The sequence below is a fragment of the Piliocolobus tephrosceles genome, chromosome 21, assembly GCF_002776525.5.
Source record: "Piliocolobus tephrosceles isolate RC106 chromosome 21, ASM277652v3, whole genome shotgun sequence".
NCBI classification, from domain to species: Eukaryota; Metazoa; Chordata; class Mammalia; order Primates; family Cercopithecidae; genus Piliocolobus; species Piliocolobus tephrosceles.
Window position 1 is genome coordinate 21,299,353 of NC_045454.1, and position 20,200 is coordinate 21,319,552.

At 48.3% G+C, this 20,200-nt stretch overlaps 1 protein-coding gene across 3 annotated transcripts in view; it reads right to left on the bottom strand.

Annotated features, from left to right (window-relative positions):
* The window catches only part of WDR62 (WD repeat domain 62), a 51,670-nt gene that overhangs the window by 20,669 nt on the left and 10,801 nt on the right, over nucleotides 1-20,200 (bottom strand). For 2 of the 3 annotated variants that reach the window (XM_023198177.1, XM_023198178.2), the window contains exons 4-12: nucleotides 18,111-18,168; nucleotides 17,699-17,869; nucleotides 16,720-16,857; nucleotides 16,135-16,317; nucleotides 13,864-14,024; nucleotides 12,047-12,236; nucleotides 4,214-4,351; nucleotides 2,534-2,712; nucleotides 710-801 (exon numbers count right to left, since the gene is read on the bottom strand). In XM_023198177.1, coding sequence (XP_023053945.1) covers nucleotides 710-801; nucleotides 2,534-2,712; nucleotides 4,214-4,351; nucleotides 12,047-12,236; nucleotides 13,864-14,024; nucleotides 16,135-16,317; nucleotides 16,720-16,857; nucleotides 17,699-17,869; nucleotides 18,111-18,168 — 1,310 coding nt within the window. The remainder of the gene's footprint in view (nucleotides 1-709; nucleotides 802-2,533; nucleotides 2,713-4,213; nucleotides 4,352-12,046; nucleotides 12,237-13,863; nucleotides 14,025-16,134; nucleotides 16,318-16,719; nucleotides 16,858-17,698; nucleotides 17,870-18,110; nucleotides 18,169-20,200) is intronic. The other variant, XM_023198179.1, reaches the window with a different exon arrangement.

Consider the following 20,200-nt stretch of genomic DNA (forward strand, 5'->3'; position numbering starts at 1 on the left):
AAAAAAAAAAAAAAAAAAAAGCCGGGTGTGGTTGCTCACGCCTGTAATCCCAGCACTTTGGGAGGCCAAGGCAGGCGGATCACCTGAGGTCAGGAGTTTGAGACCAGCCTGGCCAACATGGTGCTGAAACCCCATCTCTACTAAAAATACAAAAATTGGCCAGGCATGGTGGCAGGTGCCTGTAATCCCAGATACTTGGGAGACTGAGGCGTGAGAATCACTTGAACCAGGAGGTGGAGGTTGCAGTCAGCAGAGATGGCGCCACTCCCCTCTAGCCTGGGTGACAGAGTCTATCTCAAAAAAAAAAAAAAAAATGAGGAATTTGGGTGAAGCCTATAGGGTATTCATTATAATATTCTCCCAATATTTCTATAGGCTTCAAACTTTTTGAAAATAATGCCTAACAATCAATCTATCTTCTTCAGTAGAAGAGAGCTCATTCACAATTCACTCATTCACACATCCACCCCTTTGGCTTGGGTGCTGGCACCAGCAGCGGGCAAGTCAAGCTGAGTCCTGCCTGCGAGTGTCTTGCGTTCTGGAGTCCCAGCCACTCTGGTCTCAGGGTCCAGTTACAGGGGCCCTTACCGAACACAAGACTCCCAGCTGTCATCCACAGTCCCACCAGACGCTAACTACCCCTTTCTGTGGCCTTGCCGGGGGGTTGCCTCCCTGCCAGACCCCCATTCCACTCCTGCTGCGGGCTCACCTGTCTCTGGCTTGGAGTACTCCAGGCACAGCACCTCAGCATCATGGGCCTCCACCTTGACCAGCTCATCCATGAAGTGCAGCTCGTGGATCCTACCAGACACACACCACCCGCTGAAGCCCCAGCCCCCAGCCCCATGCACTCTGCCACTTCTAGAACAGGTCAGAATGGCCAGGCCGGCAACATGAGAACCCCTTATCGTGGCCAAATACTCTAGAGATGTACAATCACTTTTCTCATTTAGAAATCTGCCATCGTAAAGGGAGCTGTGTTGAGCCAGGGAGCACCTCAGCAGGCAGCAGTCCCTTGTGGCGCATGCCCAGAACATAGCCCCAGGGATCTAGGACAGTCCTCTAGGGTGACAGGCGTTTATACAGGGCTGCATCAGAGGTGGTTCCTGGGGTGGGGCAGGGGCCAGGGATTAGGGGCCAGAGGTCATAGTCCAGGATAGGAGCTATGGATGAGAACATCTGATTCCAGTCTCTCATTGTTAAGAGTCTCAAATCTAGACCTTCCTCATTCTCCTCAAAAGAAATCAGTCATCAAGTCATCCCAGTTTCTCCATTTCTACCTGCGTGATCTTAGTCCAGTCACCTTGTGCCAATAACATCACTTACATCAGAGGGTCAGTGAGAGGATTAAATCAGTTAACACAGTGCTCAGGCCCGCGTCCAGCAAGGGGGAAGAGCACTATCCCCATGTTAGCTCTTGGTACCATTGTGCCCCTCTGGACAGTGCCGTGTCAATGAGAGCAGCTCACTGACACACTGAGCTGGCCTCATACAGTGACTGATATCAAAACAGGTGCCAATATTTAAATATTATAGGCCGGGTATGGTGGCTCACGCCTGTAATCCCAGCACTTTGGGAGGCCGAGGCAGGCGGATCACGAGGTCAGGAGATCGAGACCATCCTGGCTAACACGGTGACACCCCGTCTCTACTAAAAATACAAAAAATTAGCCGGGCGTGGTGGCGGGCGCCTGCAGTCCCAGCTACTCGGGAGGCTGAGGCAGGAGAATGGCGTGAACCCAGGAGGTGGAGCTTGCGGTGAGCCGAGATCGCGCCACTGCACTCCAGCCTGGGCGACAGAGCGAAAATCCACAAATGATGAATACAAATGAAGATACAACGTATTTAAATATTATAGAATTTCACAGAAAAAAAATCAGCACTTTCTGCTCTTCTTGACAACAGGAAGATGTGGTAACTTGTAGCCTACTCTCCTGGGGCTTCCTGGTGGCTGCTGCCTCTTTATGTCCCCTCTAGTTCCCCCCAACTCTCTTCCATTCCCTAGTGGCTCCAACACCCAAGTGGTCACAGCAGTCATTTGTCATCTTAAACCTGGTCCCGGAGACAGGGCCTATGTTCCACTAGCACCTACTGGGTTGGTAACATCTTGCCCATCTTCAACAGGGCACATAAGCAGCCTGGACTCTCAGCTACCCCACCCTCCTAGCCCCTCTCCCAGGGCCACCAGGACCCTCCTCCAGCTGGCATCTTTGCTGACAGTTCAGCATTGGTACCATGTGGCTGGTGAAAGTGTCACTCTGCCCTAGAGTCATGTGAGCTTGCCTGTGCACTCTGTAGGCAAAGTCTGCACACCCCAGCTGCTGAGGTCCTGGTAGTTACCCTGCTCTCAGCCCTTCTGGAAGCCTCTTCCGAGCTTAAGTTCCCAATGGGGGCTGTTTATGGGATTACTATTCACAGCCCCTCATTCCCAATGGGCAGCAGGAGGTGCCAAGGCCAGGGCTCCTGCCCACTGCCCTGAGAACCCGAGCTGGAGCTGGGAGGTGTACACTGGACACTGCCAGAGCCCACTTGCCTCAAATTTCCACTTCGGTCGCCTGAAGCCAAATGCTGGCCGTCAGGACTGACCTGCATGACCCGCACCCCAGCTTTCACGTCCATGGGCGTCCCATTCTCGCTCCCCCGGTCTGGGAAGTGTGACATGTCCTGCAGGTGCTGGATGTCATTCTCCACATACACGACCTTCAGCAGGGTCTGCAGGAAGGACAGGGCTGAGGTCAGCACCACAAGCAGCTCAGAAGTACCTCTGAAATCGTGTCCCTCCATAGCCAGTCTCTTCTTCATTAGTAATACAACTCTAATTTTGAGCTGGGAGTTTCACCAATCAGAATAATTATTTCCTTGCCTCCCCTGCAGCTAGATAAGAATATGTGAATAAATTCTGAACAACTAAACATAAAGCAAGCACGTATTCTTCTGCTGTCTTTTTTCCATCCTGCAGCCTGGAACTCGGATATGATAGCAGGAGCCCCCATAGCCACACTGGGTCATGAGGACATAGCCTACTCCCTCAAATGACAGAGTAGAGAGCTGGAAGGCCCTTGGATTCCTAAGGACTTCCTGCAGAACGGTCTAAACTGGTTACCTCCAGACTACTTTTATGAATCAGAAACCTAACTTTTACCTCTTGAGTTTTTCTATTGTGTGCAGTCAAAAACAGCATGTATATCACAGGTACAGAGGAGACGATAGCACTGGGTGGGGAATGAGGGGAGTAATAAAGGTGTACCTGTGGGGCACCTGCTACAGCCTCCTGCATCAAGGGTCTTTTTAGTTCCAATCGCACTGGCCTCTTTCAGGTTTTCCAACTCACCCAGCTGTTTCCCACTCCAGGGCCTTCATACAGGCTATTCCCTAAGTATAGACTCTCTCCCCTTCCCTCTTTACTCTTCCCAATCTCAACTTAGCTGTCCCTTCCATGGGAAACTGCTCTGGATGTCCCAGATAAGTTCACATGCTGCTGCTCTATGTCCTACTAGCACCCTGCACATTTTCCTTCATGGTGCTTGTTGCACTTGTGATTGTGCATAACGTAGACGGTTGTCAGTTCACTGCCTGCCCTCACTAGATTGTGTGTGCCACAGGGCAGAAGAGTCTTAGTCGCTGTTGTGTCCCTAGCATGTAGCAAAGCACCTGGCATGGACCTTAATAAGTGTCTGCAGAATAAATGAATGCATGACTCAGGTCTCAGTACCCCAGAGACGCCCTCTCACTGGCCTCACAATACTAACCAAAATTTCTTCAGCAAACTCTTCTTCCCAGCCTCCCATCATGGCTCTTGCCAGCATTCTGCCTGCACCCCGCTGAGGCCTCACTGTGTGGCAGCCAAAGGACAGGGGGAGCCCTGGAATGGCCTGGCTCATCAGGTGCTCTCCCAGGGAATTCCATCTGAAGACTTAGGAAGCAATTTCACCTCTGCTGGGTATGTTGGGCTGCCGAGAGTGGCCATGTCCACACATCTGCAGAGCAGGAGCCAACTGGCAAAGAATCAGAGAGGATAGACTGTGCCACCGCAGAGAGGGAGCAGGAGAAAGAGAAACAAGAGGAAGCAATGCAGAGAGGGACTCGCCTTGGTTGCCGGCTCTTGCCCTAGTGGAACCTAACATTTCGGGTCCATCAGACTCCTTCCTGCCTCTACATTCAAGCTTACAGTATTGTTCCTCCTGAAAGATGGTTCACAAAGGAAGCCACTCACATTGCTGAAGATGTTTTTGTGCCAGTGAGAATCAGGGCTGCTGTCCAAGTTCCAGAAGCGAATGGTGTTGTCTGAAGAACAAGTCAGAAAGGATCCTGACGGCAAACAAGCTCTCTGGTCTTCAAACTCAGGATACACCTACAGTTCCCAAAGGACAAGGCAAAGGATGACTCAATGACAGCACTATGACTTACTGTTGCATTTTCATGGGAAAAAAAAAAAAGTAAGTTAAAGATAAACAGGTATAGTGCAATACCTTCTATGCTAAAAATAAGGAAAAAAAAAAGGATACAAAATGTTACCATATATCGTCCATGTCCCACCTTCAGTCTAGGTCTTAACACATACCCTCATATAAACTTTCAAGGGAAATGTGGAACTCAAATATCACTAAACACAAAAGAAAACAATGTACCATGAGCAAGAAGTAGCAGAAGCAACAGAGTCTAGCAAGACTTCAAATACTGGAATTATTAAATCAAGGGAGGTGGCGCATGCCTGTAGTCCCAACTACTTGGGAGGCTGAGGCAGGAGGATTACTTGAGACCACCAGTTCAAGTCCAGTCTAGCCAACATATGAGACTGTGTCACCAAACAAACAGACAGACAAACCAAAAACAAAATAAAAAACCCAAATTGGAATTATCAGACAGAATACAAAATAACTATGATCAGTATGTTTGACGAACTAAAAGATAATTTTGACAAGATTAAAAGTATGCAGCCAACCAGAAATTATAAAGATTAACCAAGCAGGGCTGAAAAAGAACCAAACAGAACTGCTTCTAGAAATGAATAATAAAAACATATTGTCCAGGCGCAGTGACTCATGCCTGTAATCCCAGCACTTTGGGAGGCCAAGGTGGGCAGATCTCGAGGTCAGGAGATCAAGACCATCCTGACTTAACATGGTGAAACTCCGTCTCTACTAAAAAAAAATACAAAAAATTAGCTGGGCGTGGTGGCAGGCGCCTGTAGTCCCAGCTACTCGGGAGGCTGAGGCAGGAGAATGTTGTGAACCCAGGAGGTGAAGCTTGCAGTGAGTCAAGATCACACCACTGCACTCCAGCCTGGGCAGCAGAGCGAGACTCTGTCTCAAAAATAAACAAATAAATAAAAATAAAAACATATTAAAAACCAAAGATTAGATACAATTGACGAGAAAATTAAGTGAACTGAAAGACAGAACTAAAGATTTTTAGAATGAAGCTGAGAAGGACAAACAGCCACCATATAAAGAGATTTCAAAATATGGAAGATTGAGAACTGGGAAGACGATACTAGTGGCATTAATTTTTTTAATTTCCCAAAATCTCGACATAAGAGAAACATCAACCAGATGGCAAAACCCAAACCTAGAGACAACATTTATAGGAAAACTCAGTGACAAAATACTCCCATAACCCCCAAAATACAAGTGAGTGGGACAAACTACCACTAGTCACAAGACCTACATATCAGCATGCATGTGGGAGACAGAGAAGCAATGAGTCATCTGACAGACCCAGCAACAGGCTAATTCCAAAGTAGCCAACAGGTGTTCACTGGAAAGCACACTGGGCCAAACTGGACAGCAGCTGAAACTGGGAGGGTTTCATCTGCCCCAGCAGCAGTTGAGTGCAAGGGGTAAGGCCTAAAGGGACTGGAGAAGACCCTGTCAACTCTCAAAACTGAACTGCCAGGGCTCCCTTCCAGGACAAAGCCCCACACTGAAGAGAAACTGCTGAGAGTAGAAACAAAACTGATCAATCACAACAGGGACAGGAGAAATAAAGTAAAGAGGAGATTCAGATTAAAGGAGAGACATAACAGATAAAGAGGACCACAAAAAGGAACTATCAGAAAGCAGGCTGCCATATTTTAACACAGTATTAAAAATAACAGAAGCCTATAATCCCAGCACTTTGGGAGGCTGAGGCAGGAGGATTGCTTGAGCCCAAGTTTGAGACAAGCCTGGGCAGCATAGTGAGACCCCATCTCTACCAAAACTAAAAAATTAGCCGGGCATGGTAGTGCATGCCTGTGGTCCCAGCTACTCGGAAGGCTGAGGCAGGAGGATTGCTTATGCCTACGAGGTTGAGGCTTCAGTGAGCTGTGATCATGCCACTGCACTCCAGCCTAGGCAAGAGACTCTTTCTCGAAAACAAACGAAACAAAACAAAACATGCCACTCCACCCCCATTAAAAAATAGAAGACAGAGTTCTCTCTCTTGTGAAGTTGGAAAATCTGTCCTGAAGCACACCAAATTCTAATATTTCAGAAAAACTGGTATCACATAAAAATGGACAACAGGAAAGGACCAAGGTCAAATCCAACAGTCACTCTTAAAAAAGAAGAAGAAAAAAGCACACCAGAAACATATTTTCACAAAAAAGATAAAAACTATAACTTACTTTTTTTTTTTTTTTTTTTTTAACAGAGTCTTGCCCTGTCGCCCAGGCTGGAGTGCACTGGCGCGATCTCGGCCCACTGCAACCTCCACCTCCTGGGTTCAAGCAATTCTCCTGCCTCAGCACCCCAAGAAGCTGGGATTTACAGGTGCCTGCCACCACACCCAGCTAATTTTTTGTATTTTTAGTAGAGACCAGGTTTTGCCATGTTGGCCAGGCTGGTCTCAAACTCCTGACCTCAGGTGATCCACCTGCCTCAACCTCCCAAAGTGTTGGGATTACCGGCATGAGCCACCACGCCCGGCCTACTATTTCAAAAGGAGGTAAAAGATACTTAAAAAATGATCCAAGATATGAAAAACAACCTAGAAAAACTCAGAAACAAAGTGATGTAACTTAAAGAAAGAACTAGGTCAGGTGCAGTGGCTCACGCCTGTAATCCCTGCACTTTGGGAGGCTGAGGTGGGCAGATCACTTGAGGTGAGGAGTTCGAGACCAACCTGGCCAACATGGCAAAATCCTGTCTCCATTAAAGAAACAAAAATTAGCCAGGCATGGTGGTGCGTCTGTAATCCCAGCTACTCAGGAGTCTGAGGCAGGAGAATCGCTTGAACCTGGGAGCCTGAGGTTTCAGTGAGCGGAGATCACGCCACTGCATTCCAGCCTGGGCGATAGAGTGAGATTCCATTTCAAAAACAACAAAAAACAAAAAACTTGTACTTCTACGTTCATAGCAGTGGTGTTTGCAATAGCCATAAGGTAGAAACAACCCAAGTGGCCGTCAACTGATAACAGAGAACAAAATGTGTTCTATCCATACAATGAAATACTATTCCGCCATAAAAAGGAATGAAGTACTGACACATGCTACAACATGGATAAATCTTGAAAACATGATGCTAAGTGAAAGCCAGGCACAAAAGCCCACATATTCTATGATTTCACTTATAAAAAATATTCAGGTCAGGTATGGTGGCTCACACCTGTAATCCTAGCACTTTGGGAGGCCGAGGTAGGTGGATCACCGGAGCTCAGGAGTTCAAAACCAGCCTGGGCAACACGGTGAAACCCTGTCTCTACTAAAATACAAAAAATTCATCAGGCATGGTGGCATATGCCTGTAATCCCAGCTACTCTATAGAGAGTGAGGCATGGGAATTGCTTAACTCGGGAGGTGGAGGTTGCAGTGAGCTGAGATTATGCCTCTGCATTCTGGTCTGGGTGACAGAGCGAGACTCCATCAAAAAAAAAAAAAAAAAGAGAAAGAAAGAGGAAAAGAAAGGAAAGAGCTGGGCGTGATGGCTCACGCCTGTAATCCCAGCACTTTGGGAGGCTGAGGTGGGCAGATCACGAGGTCAAGAGATCGAGATCTGGCTAACACAGTGAAACCTCGTCTCTACTAAAAATACAAAAAATTAGCTGGGCGTGGTGGCGGGCACCTGTAGTCCCAGCTACTCGGGAGGCTGAGGCCAGAGAATGGTGTCAACCTGGGAGGCGGAGCTTGCAGTAAGCTGAGATTGCACCACTGCACCACTCTGGCCTGGGTGACAGAGTGAGCGAGACTCAGTCTCAAAAAAAAGGAAGGAAGGAAAGGAGAGAAAAGAAAAGAGAAAAGATTCAGAACAGGAAAATCCATAAAGACAGAAGCAGGTTAGTAATTTCCATGGATGGGGGAGTGGGGAAGGGGGAGGACTGATTAACAGATACAGGATTCTTTTGGGTGGGTGGGTGATGAAAATGTTCTGAAACTAGAGAATAATGATGGCTGCATGACACTGTAAGTGTACTAAATGCCACCAAATGGTAACTTTAAAATAGTTGAAATGGTAAATTTCATGTCATGTACATTTTACCACTATATATATATAATTCCCCATTTCAAAATAAACAGGGTCAAAAGGGAGAGACTATAGTATATAATGGCTACATATTCAGATCCTGTAAATATAGTATAACTATTTTAAAAATTGGAGAGAATAGAGAGAACATATGCAATACAATTGTTTTAACTGTCTTCAGAATAGAAGAGCTGTCCGTTCTCAGACTGTTGCATGTAAATGTGGGAAAAAGCAAATGAGTTAATGGGGATATTCTAATTCCATCATCCCCTATGTCCTTAAGAACTAGGCTTCTGGAAGCATCAACCCAATAGCTATGAGCATCCCTAACACCCAACTTGTGATTCTGAAATCCCAATTTGTACTAAAAAAAATACCCCGGGCCTTTTTTTTTTTTTTTTTTTTTTGTGATAGGGTTTCACTCTGTCACCCAGATTGGAGTGCAGTGGCTTGATCTCAGCTTACTGCAACCTCTGCCTCCCGGGTTCAAGCGATTCTCATGACTCAGCCTCCCGAGTAGCTGGGACTATAGGCGCCCACCACCATGCCTGGCTAATTTTTTGTATTTAATGGAGACAAGGTTTCATCATGTTGACCAGGTTGGTCTCAAACTCCTGGGGTCAGGTAATTCCCCTGCCTCAGCCTTCCAAAGTGCTGGGATTACAGGCATGAGCCACTGCACCCAGCCCAAAAAAATAAACATGGCCTTTTCAAGAAATGGTTGATTCCTGATATGGGACAGGAAAGGTACAAGATGAGACTGGAACATATTGGCATCTCAGGCAGCAAGGTGGCTATCAAGAAATACTAGGGTCATGTCCAAAGGACTCAGGAGCCAATGTTAAGAGGCTCTTACTGGCCGAAGATGGGATGATATGAGCTCCAATAAAGTTAACAATTACAATAGATTAAAACACATCTGATATATTTAAATATATATGAGTTTATAATGATATTAAATAAAACTGATTACCTTTAGAGGATAGGGAACCAATTCATTATCTTGAAAACTGGTAAATAAAGGGAAAGAATCAAGTATTTCTCCTGCCTTTCCTATATGAAGTATAGCACTGGGTGACCAAATGGCAGATGAGAGCAAATATCTCTTCATGTAAGTAGTCCAACTAATAAAAATAAATTATAGACTTAGAATATAATTTTATATTTATTGCAACCCTCAATAAAATGGGTCCAGGCATTGAGCATCCATAGCTGCTAACAGGCCAGGCACAGTGGCTCATGCCTGTAATCCCAGCACCTTGGGAGGCCGAGGAGGGCAGATCACTTGAGGTCAGGAGCTTGAAACCAGCCTGGCCAACATGGTGAAACCCCATCTCTACTAAAAATACAAAAATTAGCCAGGCGTGGTGGTGGCTGCCTGTAATCTCAGCTACTTGGGAGGCTGAGGCAGAAGACTTGCTTGAAACCAGGAGGTGGAGGTTGCAGTGAGCTGAGATTGTGCCACTGCAATCCAGACTGGGCAACAGAGCAAGATTCTGTCTTGGGGGGGGAAAAAAGCTGCTAACAATAATTGATAAACTCTACATATGGTTTGTGTGATTTTTATGATGTTTATTTTCAGAAACATGAAGAATACAGGTAGAACCTTAGAGTTATAGAAGAGAGAATAGGCCAGGCATGGTGGCTCATGCCTATAATCCCAGCACTTTGGGAGGCTGAGGCGGGCGGATCACCTAAGGTGGGGAGTTCAAGACCCGTCCGGCCAACATGGAGAAACCCCGTCTCTACTAAAAATACAAAATTAGCCAGGCATAGTGGTGCATGCCTGTAATCCCAGCTACTCGTGAGGTTGAGGCAGGAGAATCGCTTGAACCTGGGAGATGGAGGATGCTGTGAACTGAGATCATACCACTGCACTCCAGCCTGGGCGAAAAGAGCGAAACTCCAACCAAAAAAAAAAAAAAAAAAAAAACAGAGAGAGAATGGGGTAGAAGCAGTATTGGCTGACAATTTTCTAGAACTGATGAAAAGATCTATCCACAGATACTGTTGTTGAACAGCTATATACATAAACAATAAGGAGATGCAAAGAAAATCAACTGAAGACACATAATAAAATTGATAACAGTGAGGGTGAGAGGGAGCAGAACTGGGGGCAGGGAAGTCATCAACGTAGACTGTAGCCTTATCTATAATATTTCACCTATTTTCCCAAATTTTAAAAAATTTCACATATAAATTTTAAGTTATTAAAAAACATTCTTTGAATGGAAAAAAAAGTGCTGTCAACAAAAACGTCAGCCCCATGAAGGCAGACAGACTCAACCAGAGTCATAGGCTGAATGCTGCCTATTCGAAAGGACAAAGTTCTTTGTCACGGTCCTGAATCTGGCCACTGAAAACACAATTCCTCTAGGACAAACATTCCCAGTAAGACATTTTCAGCCACCCCGCCTAAGCCCCTGCCGAATAGCTGCAACTATAGACGCGCCTGGCTAATTTTCAATTATTTTTTGTAAAGCCGGGGTTTCCTCATGTTGCCCAGGCTGATCTCGAACCCCTGGACTCAAGTGATCTGCCCACTTTGATTTCTCAAAGTGCTGGGACTACAGGCATGAGCCACCGTGCCTGGCTAACTTTAGAGAATTTTTTAAAACCCACAAACTCACTCTCAGAAAATAAAAACTTCAAAACTTTTTTTTTTCTAGACAGGGTCTCACTCTGTTACTCAGGCTGGAGTGTAGTGGCACAATCACAGCTCACCGTAGCGTTGACATCCTAGACTCAAATGATCTTCCTGCCTCCGCCTCTCGAATAGCTGAGACCACATGTGTGTGCCACCATGCCTGGCTAATTTTTAAAAATTATTTGTAGAGACAGGGTCTTGCGTTGCCCAGGCTCGTCTCAAACTCCTGGGCTCAAGTGATCCTCCCACCTCAGACTCCCAAAGTGTTGGGATTACAGGTATGAGCCACCATGCCTCGTCTTCAACTCTTTTTTTTTTTTTTTTTTTTGAGAGGGAGTCTTGCTCTGCCGTCCAGGCTGGAGTGCAGTGGCCGGATCTCAGCTCCCTGCAAGGTCCCGATCTCCTGACCTCGTGATCCACCCGTCTCGGCCTCCCAAAGTGCTGGGATTACAGGCTTGAGCCACCGCGCCCGGCCCAACTCTTTTTTTAAAAAAGCAGTGAAATACAGAAACAATCTCCACAGCAAAGCTTTCTGCAGAGTGCATGTTCCTGCCGTAGGGCTTCTGTGCTTGTGGTTCTCCCCAGCAGTTGCAGGTCTCACTTCCCAATTTCCTGCAGGTCTCTGCTTAAATGTCCTCAGGAAGGCCTTCCCTGACCCCTCTCCTCTCTAGAATACCACCTGGATTCCCCTTCCCCTTCCCTGCCTCGTTTTTCTTCGGAGGGTTACTGCTACTTGGCGTGTTATTCGCTGATAATGTTTCCAGGTTTCCTTTCCCATCCAAATGTGAGCTCTTAAGGGCAGGGTTTTTGTGTCTGTGTCCTCAGCACCTAGGACAGGGCCTGACGCACAGGAGGGAGTCAATGAGTATCTTCTGAAGGAATTACTGAATGGGTTCCCAAACTGTGGGGAACTGTGCAGAGGCTGAGCAGGGGCAGAGGGAGGGAGGGGGGGCTCACCTCCACGTTCCAAACGTAGGAGCTGTGGAAGAGCTCTGACCACACCTTGCTCACTCTGTTGATGTCCTTGACATCCCAGATGTAGATGCTGTGGTCCTTATACACGCAGGACAGCCACTGGTGGATGGGGTCGAAGGTCAGTGCCACTGTATCTGGGTAGACTGCTTCCGCTTTCCTGTGGAAGAGGAAGCTAACAAGGCCACATGGGTAATCAATCACCATCAATGTCACTGAATAGTGACAGCCACCTCTAGTGACAGTGGAGCTGCCTCCCCGGCAATGCCATGCCTCATGGTATTTGTGGCCATCCATCTCTCCTGCTCCAATTCTACTTCACCCTCTTCCCTCTTCCTCTGCTTTGCTTCTCATGTAGAGGATACAAACCAGAAACTTTTGCCTGGCCCTGAGAGCAATTGAGTTTTTGATTCCTATGAATATTTCTCTCCCATCATTTCACCCAACCCAAGCTCCTGCTCTCTCTCTGAGCATAGAAAGATAATAGGCATGTATCTCAGGTCCCACCTCTTCTTGGCCTCACCAACACATGATCAAAAAGCCTCTGTGCCCTCAGGAGGCTGGGGAGCTGTCCCTTAGCCTGGGGTCTCCCTATGAAGGCTACAGTTTACTGAGCATTTACGCTGTGCCAGGCTGAGAATTTTACCTGCAATAAATTCTCAAAACCACGATAAGAGGTAGGCACTGTATTTTACACGTGAGAAAACGGAAGCACAGGGAGGTATAGTCACCTTCCCAAGGTCACACAGCACAACAGAAGGCAGCAGAGTTGTGAGCCCAGCTACTATAACACAACACTGCCTGTGGGTTGCTCACCCCCTCCTTTCCTTCATGACACCCAGTTCCCCTGTTCAGGTCCTGTCATGGAAAAGGCACCCAGGAGCTAGTATCCAGAAATCCACAAAGAGGCAGCCCTAGGCACCCGGCACCCCCTGGTTAGGTAGCCCCCAATTCCATAAAACAGACTTGCAACAAAGGAGAAGACAAGTCACAGCCTAGCACTTCCATCCACTTTCGACACAGCAGCAGAGGGACCTAACATGTAAGGCCTGGTCATTTACCCCAACGCCCGAAACCCCCAGCAACTGCCCACTGACCTGAGGATAGACTACAGGCATCCCACACTGGCCTCATCTCCCACCATCCTCCCCGGGCACACTGGGCTCTGGTCACACAGTCCCTTACTATTCCTGCAACATGACCAGCCCGGTGTACTGTCACCTCAATTGCTGGGACCCAGCTCTCCACACAGCGGCTCCTTCTCACCACACACCCAATCAGCACAGCCCACCCCGGGCACTCTCCTTCCCGAGTCCTTGCTGTGTTCCCCAAAGCAGTGATGCCTATCTGAAATTACCTTCTTTGTTACTTGCTTATCATTGAGCCCCCCTGCTATACTGCACAGAGGCAGAGATTTTGCTGCTTCACTATAGGTGTATCTTGCTTCCAGCCCAGGGCTGACACTTAGCAGCTGCTTAGTAGGGGTCAGTCATGTGGATGCAAACACTCCACCACATTCATAGCTGCTCTGCACTGTTCTTCACCGTGCTGACCGCTATCTGAGATGATATTGTTTATTCCTTTGTTTTCTCACTGACTGTTTCTTCCCCTACCCAGCCTCACTTCTCACTGTGAAGCTTGCCTTGGAAGGCAAGGACTTTTCTGCTTTGTAATGCCCAGGGCTAAGAGTCATGATGAGTATTTGTGGGATGGACAGATATATGGATCTGGAAGCACGGATGAATGTCAGTAGAGAGACTCTGGGTGGACCCCTCCCGTTCCCTCTCCCTGCAGGGCAGTACCTGGGCTCCAGGCCCTGTGCCACATCTACCCCAAGGTAGTGTGGCTTGGGCAGGTTGGCGAGGTAGTGCAGGCTGTGGGCCTGGAAGATGCGGACTATCCCATCTGTGCAGCCACAGAAGATGAGCTCCTGGCTGACACAAAGGCAGGAAGACAGGGAGACCTGTAGGGGCAAAAGGGACCCCAGTGGATTTGGTGCTTCATGTGGCCTGGCCCAGGGACATGGGGACTGACAGAGTAGCCTTAGGCCTCCAGAGAAGACTTATAGTTCCTTGGGTCTAAGACACCCATTTTTGCATATTTTAAGATTTCTGAAATCAGGATATAGTATACTGCTGCTATTGAAAGACATGTGCCCTCAGGTAGACAGAGACATGAACGGAGACAGAGATGTCACTGCTGTCTACAGAGAAACGTAGCTATGCAGACTGCAACTTCAGGTAAGTCACTTGTAGTAACAGGGTTGAATGTTAAGCTTAAATTTTTTTTTTTGAGACGGAGTTTTTTTTTCGGTCGTCGCCCAGGCTGAGTACAATGGTGCGATCTTGGCTCACTGCAACTTCCACCTCCCGGGTTCAAGCATTTCTCTTGCCTCAGCCTCCAGAGTAGCTGGGATTACAGGCGCCTGCCACCACATCCAGCTAATTTTTTGTATTTTGAGATGGGATTTCACCATGTTGGTCAGGCTGGTCTTGAACTCCTGACCTCAGGTGATCCACCCACCTCGGTCTCCCAAAGTGCTGAGATTATAGATGTGAGCCACTGCGTCTGGACTTTAGGCTTAAATTTTATTCCCGTTTGCTTATAAACAACTTCATAATGACTATACTCCAAAGCAGTACAGAAAAAAGTTATAGTATCTAGAAAGGACTGTCTATCCTACTAGGAAGTGCTAGACCTCTAGACACAGTTTAAGGAGTGTTTCCAAATCTAGAGGGACTTAATTTATGAGTCATTTAGTACTTAAGAACTAAACATCTATCTACTGAAAGCTCTTCACTTGCTTGAAAAAGAGAAAATGATGTTTAACCAACTAGGACAAATACAAAACTTGGAACTCTTCCACATGCCATTAACCTCAAAGGTGATCTCTGGAGTGAGTTACAAAGGCAAGCAAGGAACAGGAGAGAAAACCACAACGCTCTGGCTGATAGCCAAATGGGCAACTGATTCCAGATGGGAAAATAGCTTGGACACAAACTTTCAGATACTAAAGGAAAGAAGCTCTGCAATGTATCGATAGATCATGCTTTAGTTTAAAAGTTTATGGCCAGGCGCAGTGGGAGGCCAATACGGGTGGATCACTAAAGGTCAGGAGTTTGAGACCAGCCTGGTCAACATGGTAAAACCCTGTCTCTACTAAAAATACAAAAATTAGCTGTGCGTTGTGGCAGGCGCCTGTAATCCCAGCTACTTGGGAGGCTGAGGCAGGAGAATCGCTTGAACCTGGGAGGCGGAACTTGCAGTAAGCCGAGATTGCGCCACTGTACTCCAGCCTGGGCAATAGAGTAAGACTCCATCTCAAAAAAAAAAATTAAAAATAAATAAAAGGGCCGGGCGCGGTGGCTCAAGCCTGTAATCCCAGCACTTTGGGAGGCCGAGACGGGCGGATCACGAGGTCAGGAGATCGAGACCATCCTGGCTAACACGGTGAAACCCCGTCTCTACTAAAAAATACAAAAATCTAGCCGGGCAAGGTGGCGGGCGCCTGTAGTCCCAGCTACTCAGGAGGCTGAGGCAGGAGAATGGCGTAAACCCGGGAGGCGGAGCTTGCAGTGAGCTGAGATCTGGCCACTGCACTCCAGTCTGGGCAACAAAGCGAGATTCTGTCTCAAAAAAAAAAAAATAAATAAATAAATAAATAAAAGTTCATGTATTTTGTGTAGTCTTTTTTGACTGAAAAGTTATTAAATCAATGGTACCTCTGAGTTTTTAAAAATACAATCCTCTACCAGCCAGAGTGCTCAAAGGAGAAGAGAAATGTGAAGTAGATCAAATAGTAATGGGGAAACAACTGTCACCTTGAGCCCATTTCAGGTTACCAAGCAGTGTGCTCACTGCCTATATTATCTCACGTGACTTCTTTATCAGCTCTGTGGAGAGGGCAGCAGTACTCCCATTTTACAGATGTGGAACCTGAAGCTCAGAGAGGGGGTGTCATTTACCATTAGTCACATAAGCAGAACCCGTGTGGTCAATGCTGATGAACACCCCTGCAGACACATATCATGAGAAAGAGCCTGTCCAACTGATGGCAGAGAGGGAGGTGGTACCTTCAGGTTGATCCACTTCTCCAGCACCCTCTTCTCATTGAACTGGCAGAGGAGGCCCGAGTAGGACACACAGAAGGTACTGCCTGCCATCCGGCCCTGACCACAGGCCACACCACAGAAGATATTGTTGTGCAGCTCACCCAGGATGCCTGAGCGCCCTACAAGGGGCACTGTGCTCGTCACCTGGAGACACAGAGGGCATAGGGAGATACTGTCCACACAGCTGAGCCCCCAACAGGGCCACGATGGGTCCTGCATGACCAGATGATAGGACACAACGAAACAGGAGAACTCTAAGAAGCTTTTCCAAATGGAGGAGAAGGAAAGAAAACACTAGAACCCTGCCACTCTGGACAGGGGGGCTGGAAGCAGCAGTCCAAGAATGAGAGCTGGTCCCAGGGTCAGGGGGTTCCTGGCAGGGCCTGTGCATCAGCCCCCTGAGAGCAGGCCCAGAAGCAGCAGCTGGGCCTGAGAGGTCAAATGGCCCGAGACCACTGCCCTCAAATCCCAGGGAGAAACAGGCCATGCTGCCACAGATTGTGACTCCCTCAGGGCCTGGTTAAAGGGGCAGGGACAGAAACTCACCTTTGTCTCAGTGGAGACTTCCAAGAACCAAAACCTCACATGTCGGTTCCCAACAGTGACAAAATAGCTGCTGTCCTCTGAGAAGGAGAGAGCGATGACTCTACAAGATACCTTGTTGGAGGCCACTACGATGTCTTTCTGGAAGAATAAGTGCAAAGCTCATGCCAGCACTCATTCCACTGGACTGCCTGGGCCTCCCTGCTCGTCTCCACTCCACGTCTGTCTTCCTGGGACCCTCCAGGGAGCTGCTGTATGGGGAAACCTATGTGGGGCAACCTGCTCATTCCTCACCACAGAGGAGGGGACAGAGGCTTAGAATGGTCCCCCCAGGAGAGTATGTTCCAGAGCTCTCCCAAGGGTCTAAGCTCTGCAGCCCACACATGGTATTGGGGACAGTCATGGCTGGGATGTAAGGACAACACAACCTATGGCTGTCACGGATGGGGCTCCTGCTCTGGGCCCTGCCCTGAGCCCTTCACAGGATAACCCATGAAATTCCCTCAATAGCCCCATGAGGGAGGCGCCTCTCCCCAACCCTACCAGGCTCAGAGGGGAAGATGTCATGTGCTCAAGGTCACATAGTGGGTTATGGGCAGAGACAGGACTTGGTACCCACTTCTGCCAGCTCCACAGCTGTTCCAAAGCCCAGCCTTCCAGTGCTTATCAACTCATTAAAGTCTTACAATTCAACAAGATAAGTAGTACTATATCCATCTAACAGAGGAGGAAACAGACTCACAGAGATGTTAAGTCACTTGGCTAAGATCACAGCTGGTCAATATAAAAATATTTATAATTCTTCTAGCTGGGCGCCTGTCTTGTGCCTTACAATAAGGGATCAACATGTTGCAGGTGCTCAATAGCTGTCATGTGTTGGGTGAGTGAGCACTTTACTGCGTCCTCTCATATAGCTCTCCCAGTGCCCAAGACACAGGATGCTCTGGCAGCTGGCTGCCTGTCACAGGCCTGCTGGTCTTACCTTCCAGTCCCAGACGTTGAGCACCATGTCATGTTGGTAGCCCATGGACACGATATGCTTCATATTGGGTGAGAAGGCCACACAGGCCACACCATACTTGTGGCCTAGCATCTCCGCCACCTGATTCTTCTCCTCCACATCCCAGATGCGCACAGCAGGCCTATGCCCATTCTAGGGAAGGTGGGGTCATTACTGCTGCTGGGCTCTGTACCAGGCAGGGCTAGAGGGGTTGTCAAGGCCGAAGATTGCAGTGCCATAGGGTGTGCCCAAAAGCCATCTCCCCCATCTGCTATGGGGCTGTTCTGGCCCAGGAAGGAGCTATTCCAGGGACTCCCAGGCCTACTGGGAGCAGAAGGAATGGATCCCGAGACCCCCCAACCCCCACTCCCACTCAATCACGATCATGACTCACCTCCCCTGTCACTATGTACTTCCCATCAGGGGAGAAGGCCAGAGCACTCAGAGACTTCCTGGGGATAAAGAAAAGAGCTGATCACTGGTTCCGCTAAGGGTGGCCAGTCAGACCCCATCCTGGCAGCTCTGATAGGACTCTGCCCTCTCCTGCCTCCCAAGCCTCGGAAGAGGCCAGGGGAGGTGAGCTCAAGCAGCTCCCACAGAGCCAGTACTGCTGGCGTGCCCAGCACAGCACCCAGAGAAATGGGGGTAAATGCAAAGGCCCCTTCCACCCTGAGACACCAAACCCAAATGGGGTAGACATTGTATGGGGACCCTGCTTTCTTCTCTCTCTGCCGCAGTGGGTACCCTAAGACCCCACCCACCCTATAACACTGAGAAATAGAGATGCAGGAAATGGTACAGGCCTGGCCTAAAGGGGTGGTGCTGATGGGAGGATCCTGGCAGACATCACATCAAGGTAGCCTGCAGCGTGTGCTCCACTGATAAATACTCAAGGTATTCTGGAAAATCCATAAACAGCCAAAATGTTTCTGATACTCCTAGCTAGCCTGCACAAGGACTTGAATGAACAGGCTAGCTGGCAGGTTTCTGGCAGCAAGATTCACCATTCTGAGATTGTATGGTTTCCTTCTTCTCCCCTCTCTCTTTTAATCTTGTTTTTACCTTTGTTCCTTAACAATAATTGTCTCCCTACATGAGATGGTAAATTGGCGTGCAGATAACTAAGTAAATGTCACTAAGTGAGACTTTGGCAACTTCATGGAATATTCATCATCAAGTCAACCTGCTTCCCAGGCTTCCTGTGGTTCCTTACAGCAGCAAACAGGGCAAGCTGCCTCCTGGATATCCACTTGTCTCTCTTTCCTCACTGACATAATCCCAGTTTCATGCTTGCAGCTATGCAGGTACAGCTACGTGACTCAGTCTGGCCAAGGAGAAGTAAACTGACATGCTGCGTGCCCCACTTCCCACCAGTTCCCCTCCTGAAATAAGCACAGAATAGCCAGAACTCCATCTTGGGCCATGAAGTGACTTCAAGACCAGAAGTCTCACAATAAATGGGGTGGAACAGAAGGAGAGAGGAATGGAGGCCGGGTGCGGTGCCTCACGCCTGTAATCCCAGCACTTTGGGAGGCAGAGGTGGGTGGTTCATTTGAGGTCAGGGGTTCACGATCAGCCTGGCCAACATGATGAAACCCCATCTCTACTAAAAATACAAAAAAAATAGGCCGGGCACGGTGGCTCAGGCCTGTAATCCCAGCACTTTGGGAGGCCAAGGCAGGCAGATCACAAGTTCAGGAGATTGAGACCATCCTGGCTAACATGGTGAAACCCTGTCTCTACTAAAAAGTACAAAAAAATTAGCTGGGCGTGATGGTGGGTGCCTATAGTCTTAGCTACTCGGGAGGCTGAGGCAGGAGAATGGCTGAACCCTGGAGGTGGAGCTTGCAGTGAGCCGAGATCATGCCACTGCACTCCACACTGGGAGAGACAGCGAGACTCCATCTCAAAAAATAAACAAACAAACAAAAAATAGCCAGGTGTGGTTGCGGGAGCCTGTAATCCCAGCCATTCGGGAGGCTGAGGCAGAAGAATCACTTGAACCCGAGAGGCGGAGGTTGCAGTAAGCCAAGATCGCACCGCTGCACTCCAGTCTGGGCAAGAGAGCAAGACTCCGTCTTGGGAAAAAAAAAGAAGTGGGGCAGGGCATGGTGGCTCATGCCTGTAATCCCAACACTTTGGGAGGCTGAGGCAGGTAGATGACGAGGTCAGGAGATTAAGACCACCCTGGCTAACATGGTGAAACCCTGTCTCTACTAAAAATACAAAAACAAAATTTGCCGGGAGTGGTAGCAGGCCCCTGTAGTCCCAGCTACTTGGGAGGCTGAGGCGGGAGAATGGTGTGAACCTGGGAGGCGGAGCTTGCAGTGGGCTGAGATGGCACCGCTGCACTCCAGCCTGGGTGACAGAACGAGACTCCATCTCAAAAACAGAGAAAAAAAAAAAGTGGGGTCCCTGGTGTTCAGAGACACAGCCCCTGGGCTGCCCACCTCCGGACTTACGATGTGCAGGAAGAGCATGCTC